The sequence below is a fragment of the Piliocolobus tephrosceles genome, chromosome 21 (assembly GCF_002776525.5).
Source record: "Piliocolobus tephrosceles isolate RC106 chromosome 21, ASM277652v3, whole genome shotgun sequence".
Classification (NCBI taxonomy): Eukaryota; Metazoa; Chordata; class Mammalia; order Primates; family Cercopithecidae; genus Piliocolobus; species Piliocolobus tephrosceles.
This window is the reverse complement of record NC_045454.1, coordinates 33,191,470-33,204,582: the sequence shown is the minus strand read 5'-3', so window position 1 is coordinate 33,204,582 and position 13,113 is coordinate 33,191,470. Positions and strand designations below refer to the sequence as shown.

Sequence of the window (13,113 nt, the reverse complement as noted above, 5' to 3'; positions counted from 1 at the left end):
TAGGTAGCCTTTTGACGTCACTGTGGCCATGACCAACTGGTAGCACCAGCACCCCATACCGCGAAGCCAGTTCAGAATGACCGAAGAAGCATGCCAAACACGGAGTCAGAAACGAGCGCTTGAACTGGACCCAACGGAGGACGACGTGGAGAGCAAGAAAATAAAAATGGAGAGAGGATTGTTGGCTTCAGATTTAAACACTGACAAAGACATGAAGGTGACACCTGAGCCGGGAGCGGGTCCAGCCCAAGGATTGCTGAGGGCAACAGGGGCCACGACGGTGGCCGTCGGCAGAGGTGAAGGTCTGGTGGGTGATGGACCCGTGGGCATGCCCTCCTCATACAGTGACATGAAATCTGAGACGAGACCCCCTCACCCGACGTGATTGTACTCTCCCACAACGAGCAGCCCTCCAGCCCGAGAGAATGCGCTGATCATGGTGGCCTTGAAGGAGACTAGCACCGAGGTTCTCATGAAAAGCAACCCGAAAGAACGAGAAAGGATGTTTAAGCAGCTGAAAGAAGAATTGAGGTTAGAAGAAGCAAAACTCGTTTTGTTGAAAAAGTTGCGGCAGAGTCAAATACGAAAGGAAGCCACCGCCCAGAAGCCCGCAGGTTCTGTCTGGAGCGCGGTGACCACCCCTCCGCCGCTTGTTTGGGGCACCCAGAACATTCCTGCTGGCAAGCCATCACTCCAGATGTCTTCAGCTCGGATGTTCGGCAGTGTCATATCCCCGCCCCAGGTCCGAGGTGGGCAGCAGGTGTCCTCGAAGCTGGGGCCGCAGGCAAACTCGCAGGTCGTCATGTCCCCGCTCGTTAGGGGGCCCCAGCAAATCCACAGCATTATGCAACATTCCAGCACAGGCCCACCGCCCCTCCTTCTGGCCCCCCGGGGCATCGGTGCCCAGTGTGCAGACTCAGGGACAGAGGATCGTCCAGCAGGGTCTCATCCACATTGCCAGTGTTCCCAACACCAGCCTGCTCGTCAACATCCCACAGCCCACCCCAGCATCACTGAAGGGGACGACAGCCTCCTACGCTCAGGCCAACTCCACCCCAACTAGCGTGGTCTCTGTGGTCACTTCCACCGAGTCTTCAGCAAGCCGACAGGCGGCCGCCAAGCTGGTGCTGCGCAAACAGCTGGAGAAGACGCTACTCGAGATGCCCCCCACCCGAGCCCCCAGCCCCAGAGATGAACTTTCTGCCCAGCGCCCCCAACAATGAGTTCATCTACCTGGTCGGCCTGGAGGAGGTGGTGCAGAACCTACTGGAGACACAAGCGGGCAGGATGTTGGCCGCCGCTGTGCTGTCCCAGGAGCCCTACATGGGTGCACACTGCAAGGTGGACTTCACGTGCCACTGGCGGGAGGAGAAGAGCGGCGCCATCATGTGTGAGAACTGCATGACGACCAACCAGAAGAAGGCGCTCAAGGTGGAGCACACCAGCCGGCTGAAGGCCGCCTTCGTGAAGGTGCTGCAGCAGGAGCAGGAGATTGAGCAGCAGCTCCTGCAGCAGGGCACAGCCTCTGCTGCACAGGCCGAGGCCGAGGCCGAGGCCGCGGCCGCGGCCGCCGCCGCCGCCCCACATCCCACGCGGAAGCAGGTCATAAAACTCCGGCGTAGGTTGGCGTTCCACTCAGGAGAGGCCTGCGACTAGAGTAACGGGGCTGTGCCACAGGCCTTTAGCCTGCTGTCCCGGGGTTCGGCCATGACGCCCCGAGGTGTCCTGCATACGTTCAGTCCGCCACCCAAACTGCAGAACTCAGCCTTGGCCACAGGCCTGGTCAGCAGGACCGGCAGACATTCCTAATGAACCTGTCAAGGGCAGCGGCACCTCCAACTGGAAGAAGACGCCCCTCAGCACAGGCGGGACCCTTGCGTTTGTCAGCCCAAGCCTGGCGGTGCACAAGAGCTCCTCGGCCGTGGACCGCCAGCGAGAGTACCTCCTGGACATGATCCCACCCCGCTACATCCCCCAGTCAGCCACGTGGAAATAGTGCGAGCCAGGCCCCGTGGAAGACGGGCTCCCTCCTCCCCCACCTGGCCCCCAGTCTAGAAGGACCCACTGCACCACCCTCCGCTGGCTCGGGAAGACACCGTGCCAGTCCCAAGAGCAAGCACCGGCCGTGCTGCAGAGGCGAGACCTCAATTCTTGGCTGCGAAGTTTCATCAGGGCTGGGGGGCTGGTGCCACCTCATAGGCAGACAAGGATCATCGCTGGGGGACCTTTCCCGTGGGCTTTCTTCCTTTCTCTCTTTGCCTTTAGTTTGCCCGACACCAGCAGAAAAGTGGACCTTGGGGGCTGGTTCTGCTCCCGGCCCCCTTGTTCGGCCCCTGCCGGCACACGGGCGGCTCACCCTGGACACTGTGACGCGCATGGGCAAGGCCAGCGCCCGGGGCTTCTGAACCGAGCGGGGCGTTTCGTTTTGTTTTTGCTTTTCCCCGTCTTAGGCTCCCGATCTTTGACTGCCTTCCCATGGCGATCTGTAAGTTGAAAGATTTTTTTTTTTTTTCCTCATGATGATGGAGTTAAAAGTAAACCGTGCAGACCCTGGGGTCTTTGTTGTGGGCTGCGCCGTCCTGCTGGCCCTGTGCCCTGGAGGGTGGGTGGCTCATGGTGCCATAGCCCCTGGCAGGGACGGCCGGCCAGCCCCGGTGACTGACGGACAGATGCAGGATGACCGAGGCAGCCCTCGCTCCGGCTGAACGCTTCCACTGCTGCTTGTTCTGGAGACCCCCGCCCCCGGACTTCCCAGACTTAGCAGAAGAACAAACTGAAGAACAGACCCAGCCAGAGAAGCAGGGATTCCAGAAGCTGCCCACGAAGGGAGGAGGAGAGGAGAGGATCCGGTCGGCAGCAGCCCCGAGCAGGAAGCTGGAGTGGGGACTATTGCGAGGTTTTTCTGTTGTGGTTTATTTTATTAAATCCTTTCCTTTTTTCTATTCATTTCGATGGACGCAATCTTAAGCCACCCTGGCCTAGTTCCTGGCAGGTGAATGTGCACAGGTGTGTGCAGGTTGGGAGGCACCATCCAGGTTTGCAGCGAGCCGCTGCGCACAGACTTCAGGTTTTCCGTTTGGGTCTAGTTTAGAACCTGTCCTTAAACCTAGGGGTTGCTGTCAGGATTTGCTTTCAGACATTTTTTTTTTTTTGTAACTCCCTTTAGAGTCTACAAAAATGTTTTAAAAGGATCAGGTCTGCTTTTAGTTTCATTTTTGCTTCTTTCCTGTCCCACTCTTTAAAAATTGGTTCTATGAGAGGAAAGGCAGAAGCCATTCTGTGTTTCCTGCACGCTGGGCCGGCTTCATGACGGTGCAAGGGCGTCCCCGTGCCCACTTACATGCGTGTGTCTCCGTGAGGACTGGGTTCCACCGGTCCCAGTTGAGCTCCAGCCCTGGTTTTCCTGCTCATGCAATTAGGGATTTAAATTAAATTAAATTTTTTTTTTTTTTTTGTAGGGCAGCCGCCTTCAAACACAACTGCTACAAGGTTCTTATAAAGGCTCATTTAATCACCCACCCCCCCAAAAAAGAAAACAGTGTATAATTTTAGTCTTTTTAAATTATTTTGTTGTTGTTGTTTTGAGACAAGATCTTACCGTCACCCAGGCTGGAATGCAATAGCATAATTTTGGCTCACTGTAGCCTCAGCCTGCTGGGCTCAAGTGATCCTTTCACGTCAGTTTCCGAGTAGCTAGGACTACAGACATGCACTACCATGTCTGGCTAATTGTTTGCTTGTTTGTAGTGTTAGGATCTCACTATGTTGCCCAGGCTGGTCTCAAACTTTTGGCCCCAAGGGATCCTCTTACCTTGGTCTCCCAAAATGAACCTGGGTCCTTGCTCTGTCTCTTACCATATAATATGTCCAGTTACTCTTTACCTTCCACCATGATTTTAAGCTTCCTGAAATCCTCACCAGAAGCAGATGCTGGCACACACTTCTTATACAGTCTGACAAACTGTGAGCCAAATAAAACTTTTTTCTTTATAAATTATGCACTCTCAAGTATTCCTCTATGTGTGAAATAATTAATATAGTCTATAATGGTGTCTACGTTTTCTCTTTCTTATTTTTTATCTGAATTTTATATTTATTATTGCAAACTGGGTCTTGATGTCTGCAATTATTATGTTGCCATGTAGGTCTTGCTTCACTTTTGTCAATAGTTGCTTCATATATTTTGGAGCCCTGATGTTATATACACACATAAATATAGATAGATAAATATTATAGTTATCGATTCCTGCTAAATCAACTCACTTTACTATAGTATCAAGTGTATGTCACTTAAGGCATATTATGTCTAATATAATTATGACCACATCACTCAATTGTGGTTACTATTCTCATGGAATATACATTTTTTTCATTCTTTTATTTTCATCCTATTTGACTCAAGGCTAAAATGAGTCTATTGTAGGCAGCATACGGAGTGCTTTTTAAAAAACCACTCAGGCATTCTATTTTATATATATATATAATTTTATTTATATATTTATTTTCTTTTGTGACAGATTTTCACTCTTGTTGCTCAGGCTGAAGTGCAATGGTGCGATCTCAGCTCACTGCAACCTATGCTTCCCGAGTTCAAGCGATTTTCCTGTTTCAGCCTTCTGAGTAGCTGGGATTAAAGGTATCTGCTACCACACCCGGCTAATTTTTTTGTATTTTTAGTAGTGACGAGGTTTCACCATGATGGCCAGGCTGGTCTTGAATGCCTGACCTCAGGTGATCTATATATTGTTTAATGTCCTTTGTCTTTTTGAAGTTTTGACTTAAAGTACATTTTATAAAATATGACTGTTTTTGACTTAAGATGTAGCTTGTGTAATATTATTTTGACCTGTTGTCATTTGGTTAATATTTACATGAAATTTCTACTTCCATCTTGCCACTTTCAGTCTTTGTCATTAGATCTCCAGTGACTCTTGTAGAAAAGTAAGTTGGATCTTGATTTTTAATTTTAATTTTTTTTTTTTTTAGACGAAGGCTCGCTCTGTCACTCAGGCTGCAGTGCAGTTGTTCAAGCGATTCTCCTGCCTCAGCCTCCTGAGTAGCTGGGATTACAGGCATGCACCACCACTCCTGGCTAATTTTTGTATTTTCAGTAGAGATGGGGTTTCACCATGTTGGTCAGGCTGATAAAATTTTTTAATAAACCTTTTTATTGAAACTATGTTTCTTGACTGGAAAGATAATTTTATATATATACATTATATATATATATAGTTTTCTGAAAGAGAAAACCTTACTAATGTTATTTATTTATTTATTTATTTTGAGACAGAGTCTCGCTCTGTCACTCAGGCTGGAGTGAAATGGCACAATCTTGGCTCACTGCAACCTCTGCCTCCAGGGTTCAAGTAATTCTCCTGTCTCAGCCTCCTGAGTAGCTGGGATTACAGGCACCCACCACCACCACGACTGGCTAATTTTTGGTATTTTTAGTAGAGATGGAGTTATACCATCTTGCCCAGGCTGGTCTTGAACTCCTGACCTCCAGTGAATCACCCACCTTGGCCTCGCTGGGATGTGCTGGGATTACAGGTGTGAGCGACTGCGCCTAGCTAATGTTATTTTATTAATTGTTTTATTTGATTATTTTGTTTTTTCTCTTTCTGTGTGTGTTTTTTTTTTTTTTTTTTTTTTTTGAGGCGGAGTCTCGCTTTGTCGCCCGGGCTGGAGTGCAGTGGCCTGATCTCAGCTCACTGCAAGCTCCGCCTCCCGGGTTTACGCCATTCTCCTGCCTCAGCCTCCTGAGTAGCTGGGACTACAGGCGCCCGCCACCTCGCCAGGCTAGTTTTTTGTATTTTTAGTAGAGACGGGGTTTCACCATGTTAGCCAGGATGGTCTCGATCTCCTGACCTTGTGATCCGCCCGTCTCGGCCTCCCAAAGTGCTGGGATTACAGGCTTGAGCCACCGCGCCCGGCTTCTGTGTGTTTTTAAAATTTTTGTATTGATATGCTTTCAATTGTTTTTCTTATTTTCTTTTGTGTATCTAGATAGATATTTTCTTAGTGGTATCTAGGGGATTACATAAAACCTCTAAAAGATCCAATTTATTTATTGATTTATTTATTTTCTGAGACAGAGTCTCACTCTGTTGCTCAGGCTAGAGTGCAGTGGCATGATCCTGGTTCACTGCAATCTCCCTCTCCCAGGTTCAAGTGACTCTCCTGCCTCAGCCTCCTAGTAGCTGGGATTACAGGTGTATGCTGCCGCACTTGGCTGATTTTTGTATTTTTAGTAGAGACAGGCTTTCACTCTGTTGGCCAGGCTGATCTTGAACTCTTGACCCCAAATGATCCACCCACTCCAGCCTTCCAAAGTGCTGGGATTACAGGCCTGAGCCACTGTTCTTGTCCTTTTTTTTTTTCATACAGTCTTGCTCTGTTGCCCAGCCTGGCTAGCAGTGGTACAATCTTCACTCACTGCAACCTTCCGGTCTTGGGTTCAAGCAATTCTTGTGTGTCAGTTTCTCAAGTAGCTGGGAATACAGGCAGATGCCACCACACCCAGCTAATTTCTGTATTTTTAGTAGTTACAGGGTTTCACCCTGTTGGCCAGGCTGGTCTCAAACTCCTGACGTCATGTGATTTTCCCATCTTGACTTACCCAATGTGTTAGAATTACAGGAATGAGCCTCAAAGCCTGGCCCATTCAATTTATTCTGAATTTTTAAAATTACTTTATACACTTTTTATAGTCACTTTTGAAAACTGTATAACTTGCCTTCTCCCACAATACCTCGCGCTCTTCCTTTCCAACTTGGACCCGGCAGAATGGCTCCCGCAAAGAAGGGTGGCGAGAAGAAAAAGGGCCGTTCTGCTATCAACGAGGTGGTGACCCGAGAATACACCATCAACATTCACAAGCGCATCCATGGAGTGGGCTTCAAGAAGCGTGCCCCTCGGGCACTCAAAGAGATTCGGAAATTTGCCATGAAGGAGATGGGAACTCCAGATATGCGCATTGATACCAGGCTCAACAAAGCTGTCTGGGCCAAAGGAATAAGGAATGTCCCATACCGAATCCGTGTGCGGCTGTCCAGAAAACGTAATGAGGATGAAGATTCACCAAATAAGCTCTACACTTTGGTTACCTATGTACCTGTTACCACTTTCAAAAATCTACAGACAGTCAATGTGGATGAGAACTAATCGCTGATCATCAAATACATCAAATAAAGTTATAAAATTGAAAAAAAAAAAAGAAAACTGTATAACTTTTTTGATGGGCCGTGTTGCCTGAATATTTTGTATACTTTGTAATCTTTGATTGAGATTCATATATTAACAAGAAGCTACCTGTTCCAATCTTTATAATAATAGGTTTGTCCTTGTGTCGTCTGAAATCAATTGTCTTGGCTAGAGATTCTGGGAATTTCTCAAACATGTTTTTAGGATGTGACTTATCTAAAATGTTATGTTTGTTGTTTAGTTAAATCGGCTTATTCATATTTCTTCTTAATAATCAGTAATCACTTGTTACAGCCATTCCCTGTTTGGGTTACTGAAGTTACTCTGCTTCTGTAACATTTACCTTTAGACTCAGCAGACTCAAACTGTCATTCTAACATATATCACTATTTCTTTCAGCATTTTATGTTATGGGAGACATTATCTGGTGTCTAAAAAAGTTCATAGAAACCAGAAATAAAGATGTATGTGCCAATAGTTTTCTTATTTTGAAAAAAGAAACCAGGAGTTGGCAATTTACATTTGTGTGTGTGTGTGAGAGACAGAGTCTCATTCTCTTACCTAGGCTGGAGTACAGGGGCATAATCTTAGCTCACTACAATCTCTGCCTCCACAGTTGAAGCATTTCTCCTGCTTCAGCCTTCAGGTAGCTAGGATTACAGGTACTTGTTACCATGCCTGGCTAATTTTCTGTATTTTTAGTTGAGATGGAGTTTCACCATATTGGTCAGGCTGATCTCAATCTCGTGACCTCAGGTGATCCACCTGCTTTGCCTTACCAAAGTTCTGGGGTTACAGGCATGAGCCATCTTGCCTGGCCAACAATTTCCTTTTTTTTTTTTTTTTTGAGATGGAGTCTCGCTCTGTCGCCAGGCTGGAGTGCAGTGGTCCAATCTTGGCTCACTGCAGTCTTTGCCTCCCCGGTTGAAGCCATTCTCTCCCACAGCCTACCGAGTAGCTGGGATTAAAGGTGCCCGCTTCCATGCCAGCTAATTTTTTGCATTTTTAGTAAAGACAAGGTTTCACCATCTTGACCATGCTGGTTTTGAACTCCTGACCTCATGATCCACCCACCTCAGCCTCCCGAAGTGCTGTGATTACAGACGTGAGTCCCCATGCCCAACCAGCAATTTACTTTTAAAAGCACAATGTTATACTGGGCAGCAGGAAGAGCTGTGTTGGGTGTAACTAACAGAGCTTTCTTTTTCTTCTATGTGGCTATTTGCATTCTGCTCACCTGGGGCCCTTCACACACTTAACTCATTTATAAATTTTTTACAATTTTATTTTTGTCAGCATGTTATTACATTTATATGTCCAGGAAGAAATTAGAGTTGGTGGTATTCTGCTATGTCATCTTGCTTATGTAGTTTGTATAATTTTATAGGTTAGATTTGTAAAGTATATTTATCTGAGTCTAGCAATTGAAGTAATGTGTTTTTGTTATTTCTTTTAGTTATGAGTTCTCATTTTGCCCAAGACCTTTGGCCAGAGAAGAGCATACAAGAGTCTTTCCAAAAAGTGATACTGAGAAGATATGAAAAATGCAGACATGACAATTTACAGTTAAAAAAAGGCTGTAAAAGCTTGGGTGAGCATAAGGTGCACAAAGGAGGTTATAATGGACTTAACCAATGTTTGACAACTACCCAGAAAAAAATATTTCAATGTGATAAATATGGAAAAGTCTTTCCTAAGTTTTCAAATTCAAACACATATAAGATAAGACATACTGTAATAAATCTTTTCAAATGTATAATATGTGGCAAAGCTTTTAACCGGTCCTCAACCCTTACTACACATGAGAAAATTCATACTGGAGAGAAACCCTACAGATGTGAAGAATGTGGCAAAGCTTTTAACCAATCTGCAAACCTTACTACACATAAGAGAATTCACACCGGAGAGAAACCCTACAGATGTGAAGAATGTGGCAAAGCCTTTAAGCAGTCCTCAAACCTTACTACACATAAGAAAATTCATAGTGGAGAGAAACCTTACAAATGTGAAGAATGTGGCAAAGCCTTCAACCGATCCACAGACCTTACTATACATAAGATAGTTCATACTGGAGAGAAACCTTACAAATGTGAAGAATGTGGCAAAGCCTTTAAGCGCCCCTCACATGTTACTACACATAAGAAAATTCATACTAGAGGGAAACCCTACAAATGTGAAGAATGTGGCAAATCCTTTAAGCACTGCTCTAACCTTACTATACATAAGAGAATTCATACAGGAGAGAAACCCTACAAATGTGAAGATTGTGGCAAAGCCTTTCACCTATCCTCACACCTTACTACACATAAGATACTTCATACTGGAGAGAAACCCTACAGATGTAAAGAATGTGGCAAAGCCTTTAACCATTCCACAACCCTTTTTTCACATGAGAAAATTCATACTGGAGAGAAACCCTACAAATGCGATGAATGTGGCAAAACCTTTACTTGGCCCTCAATCCTCTCTAAACATAAAAGAACTCATACTGGAGAGAAACCCTACAAATGTGAAGAATGTGGCAAATCCTTTACTGCATCCTCAACTCTAACTACTCATAAGAGAATTCATACTGGAGAGAAACCTTACAAATGTGAAGAATGTGGCAAAGCTTTTAACTGGTCCTCAGACCTTAATAAACATAAGAAAATTCATAATGAACGAAAACCCTACATAGTGAAGAATGTGACAAATCTTTTAAATGTTCCTCCACTTTTAATTAGCATACGATAATTTATACTGGAGGGAAATCCTATGAATGTGTTGAATGTGGGAAAGCCTTTAACCAGTCCTCGACTCTGACTAAATATGAAAGTTTATATTGAACATAAACCCTACAAATATAAAGAATGTGACAAAGCTTTTTAAGGAAATTCTCAACCCTTATTACACATAATTCATACCAAACAGAAACCCTACAAGTGTGAAGAATGTGGCAAAGCCTATAACAAGTTCACAATTCCTTTTTTTTTTTTTTTTTTGAGATGGAGTTTCACTCTTGTCACCGAGGCTGGAGTGCAATGGCATGATCTTGGCTCACTGCAACTTTTGCCTCCTGGGTTTAAGCCATTCTTCTGCCTCAGTCTCACAAGTAGCTGGGATTACAGGTGCCCAATACCGTGCCTGGCTAATTTTTTGTATTTTTGGTAGAGATGGGGTTTCACAATGTTGGCCAGGCTGCTCTCGAACTCCTGACCTCAGGTAATCTACCTGCCTTGGCCTTCCAAAGTGCTGGGGTTACAGGTGTGAGTCACCATGCCTGGCTACAAGTTCTTAATTCTTAAGAGACATGGTGATAATTCATGCTGAAGAGGAACCCTACAAACCTGAAAGATGCGACAGTGCTTTTACCAACACCTCCAAATTCTCTATACGTAAAAATAAATAAATTATACTAGTGTGAGACCCTAGAAACATATAAAACCTGACAAAGCGTTTATATGGTTGTCACACATGATTGTAGGTAATATAATTCATACTTCCAAAACTCCTGTAAGTGTGAAGAATGTGGCAAAATATTTTATTAGTGCTTACAGCGTATTTCACAGGAAAGCTTTTATCCTTGAGAAAAATTGTACAAATACAAAGGATATGGAAAAACCATTAATGCCTACTCATATCTTACTCAACAGGAGAAAGTTCATAGTTAATAAAGCACTAAGTGCAATTACTGTCAAAAAATCTTTCAGAAAATAGAAGCCTTTAAAGTGAAGAAGAATATTTATTCTGAAGACAGCCGTTATGAATATAAAGGGGGTAGTAGTGCCTTTACTTGTGTCACAGATCTTATTGCCCACATTTTATACTAGAGGAAGGCCCTGAAGCAGTTGCTCAAGCTTTGAGGAAATCAAGGAAATTTATATTGAGAACAGTCCTGCAAATGTAATGAATTTGGAAAGACTTTTTTTTCCAAAAACTACAGCTTAGAAAACACCAGAGGGTTTATACTAAAATATATTTTTGCAGATGCAGCAAATATGAAAAACTATTTAATTCAAAATTGATTCTATGTAAATATCAGAGAATTTTTGATAGAATAATTAAGGCTCTGACACTTCAGACATTACACTAAATCAGAATTTTGAATATAAAAACTAATCCACAGCTGCAGCTGTTAGATAAATTATTTCTACATAACTTTTAAAAAAGTAGATTTTTGAGGCACTGTAATTACATTGAAAGTATACTTGTTTCCTTGAAAAAATTTTTTGAAAAGTGAATGATGTAATACAGCTTTCACACTGCTTTATGCTGTTATTTTATTCCTATTGCATTCATATGTGAAAGCATATGATCAATTGATGCTGCATTAGAGATATTAGAGATTGTTTTTTATTAGTTGGGCATTATGTATGACCTTTTCTATAAGAGAGTAAGGACATTAAAATGTAAGATGCGTGATGAAAACGTAAGTGGAGAGGGTTTTTGTAGTTAACTTATATTAAGTAATGTATAAGGTGGGGGTTCATGTTCTCATTTGTATAATTCTAGCCTGTGACAATGTTGATACTTTGAATGTCTGTTGAATGACCTAACCTACATTAACATGTATGCAGAACATCTTAAAACTTTTTTTCAAAAACCATGAATTACTTTTTTAATAAACAAAGATAAAAAATAAGGTGGGGTTTCAGAGTAATGCTTTTCTACATTATAGTGAGAGAAAGAAATTAATTATAGTTAAAATTATTAAAATACGGCTAGGTGTATTTATTAGTTTAGACAGGTTTTAATATAATGTTTATGGTTTTTTAAATATAAAGTTGTATGGGCCGGGCGTAGTGGCTCATGCCTGTAATCCTAGCACTTTGGGAGGCTGAGGCAGGTGAATCGCTTGAGGTCAGGAGATCAAGACCAGCCTGACCAACATGGAGAAATCCCATCTCTACTAAAAATATAAAAATTAGCTGGGCATGGTGGTGCATGCCTGTAATCCCAGTTATTCAGGAGCCTGAGGAAGAATTGCTTGAACCTGGGAGTTCTTGGATTACAGGTGTGCGCCACCATGCCTGGCTAATTTTTGTATTTTTAGTAGAGATGATTTTCACCATGTTGGCCAGGATGGTCACGTACTCCTGACCTCAGGTGATCTGCCCACCTTGGCCTCCCAAAGTGCTGGGATTACAGGCATGAGCCACTGCACCCTCCCTATTTTTTTCTTATTGAAATTTATTATTAGTATTTGTGGGTATATAGTATGTGTATATATTTATGCCTTATATGGCATATTTTGATTCAGGCATACAATATGTAGAAATTTCATTAGGGTAAATAAGATATCCATCACCTCTAACATTTATCATTTGTATTGCAAACAGTGTAATTATACACTTTCAGTGCATAATTTAGTGAAGCAGGTGGATTGCCTGAGGTCAATAGTTGAAGATCAGCCTGGCCAACAAGGTGAAACCCCATCTCTACTAAAAATACAAAAATTACCTGGACATGGTCGTGCACACCTGGAGGCTTAGGCAGGAGAATTGCTTGAACCCCGGAGGGAAGGTTGCAGTGAGCTGAGATCACGCCACTGCACTCTAGCCTGGGCGACAGAGTGAGACTCTATCTCAAAAAAAGAGAAAGACATATAAAAAAATTCTTACATTTCTGAGTCCTGAAAAATTAATAAATATTTGTTATATAGTTTTCTTTGAACATGTGGTCTGTCTGCCTGCAAACATACGGACTTTCAGTGTCAATTTACATGGAGTTAACTATACACAAATTACTCTGAAGATAAACCTTAGGTGTCAGAAAATTATGAAGTGAGTGTGTTTGTGTGTGTTTGTACATATTATCAGAAAAGCAATTATTCAAACAAAACTTATTTTAATAGCATGATTAATAGAAAACTAAACATCTCAAAAATGCTGAAAGCAAATCTATACTTTTTGCTTTGTCTTGAATTTATTA

General features: G+C 43.3%; 1 protein-coding gene and 2 pseudogenes across 3 annotated transcripts in view; all 3 read left to right on the top strand.

The window, feature by feature from the left end:
- Window positions 1-11,442, top strand: part of LOC111554384 (zinc finger protein 253) — a 37,002-nt gene extending 25,560 nt beyond the window's left edge. The window contains 2 exon segments of the mRNA XM_023229900.3: window positions 8,660-9,874; window positions 9,877-11,442. Coding sequence (XP_023085668.3) covers window positions 8,660-9,874; window positions 9,877-10,028 — 1,367 coding nt within the window. The 3' untranslated portion in view covers window positions 10,029-11,442.
- LOC111554383 lies at window positions 57-3,602 on the top strand (annotated as a pseudogene). The gene has a single exon (XR_002735233.2). The product of XR_002735233.2 is annotated as a transcriptional repressor p66-alpha pseudogene (transcript).
- Window positions 6,737-7,216, top strand: LOC111554386 (annotated as a pseudogene). Its single transcript, XR_002735234.1, has one exon. The product of XR_002735234.1 is annotated as a 60S ribosomal protein L31 pseudogene (transcript).
- Window positions 11,443-13,113: the final 1,671 nt, after the last annotated feature.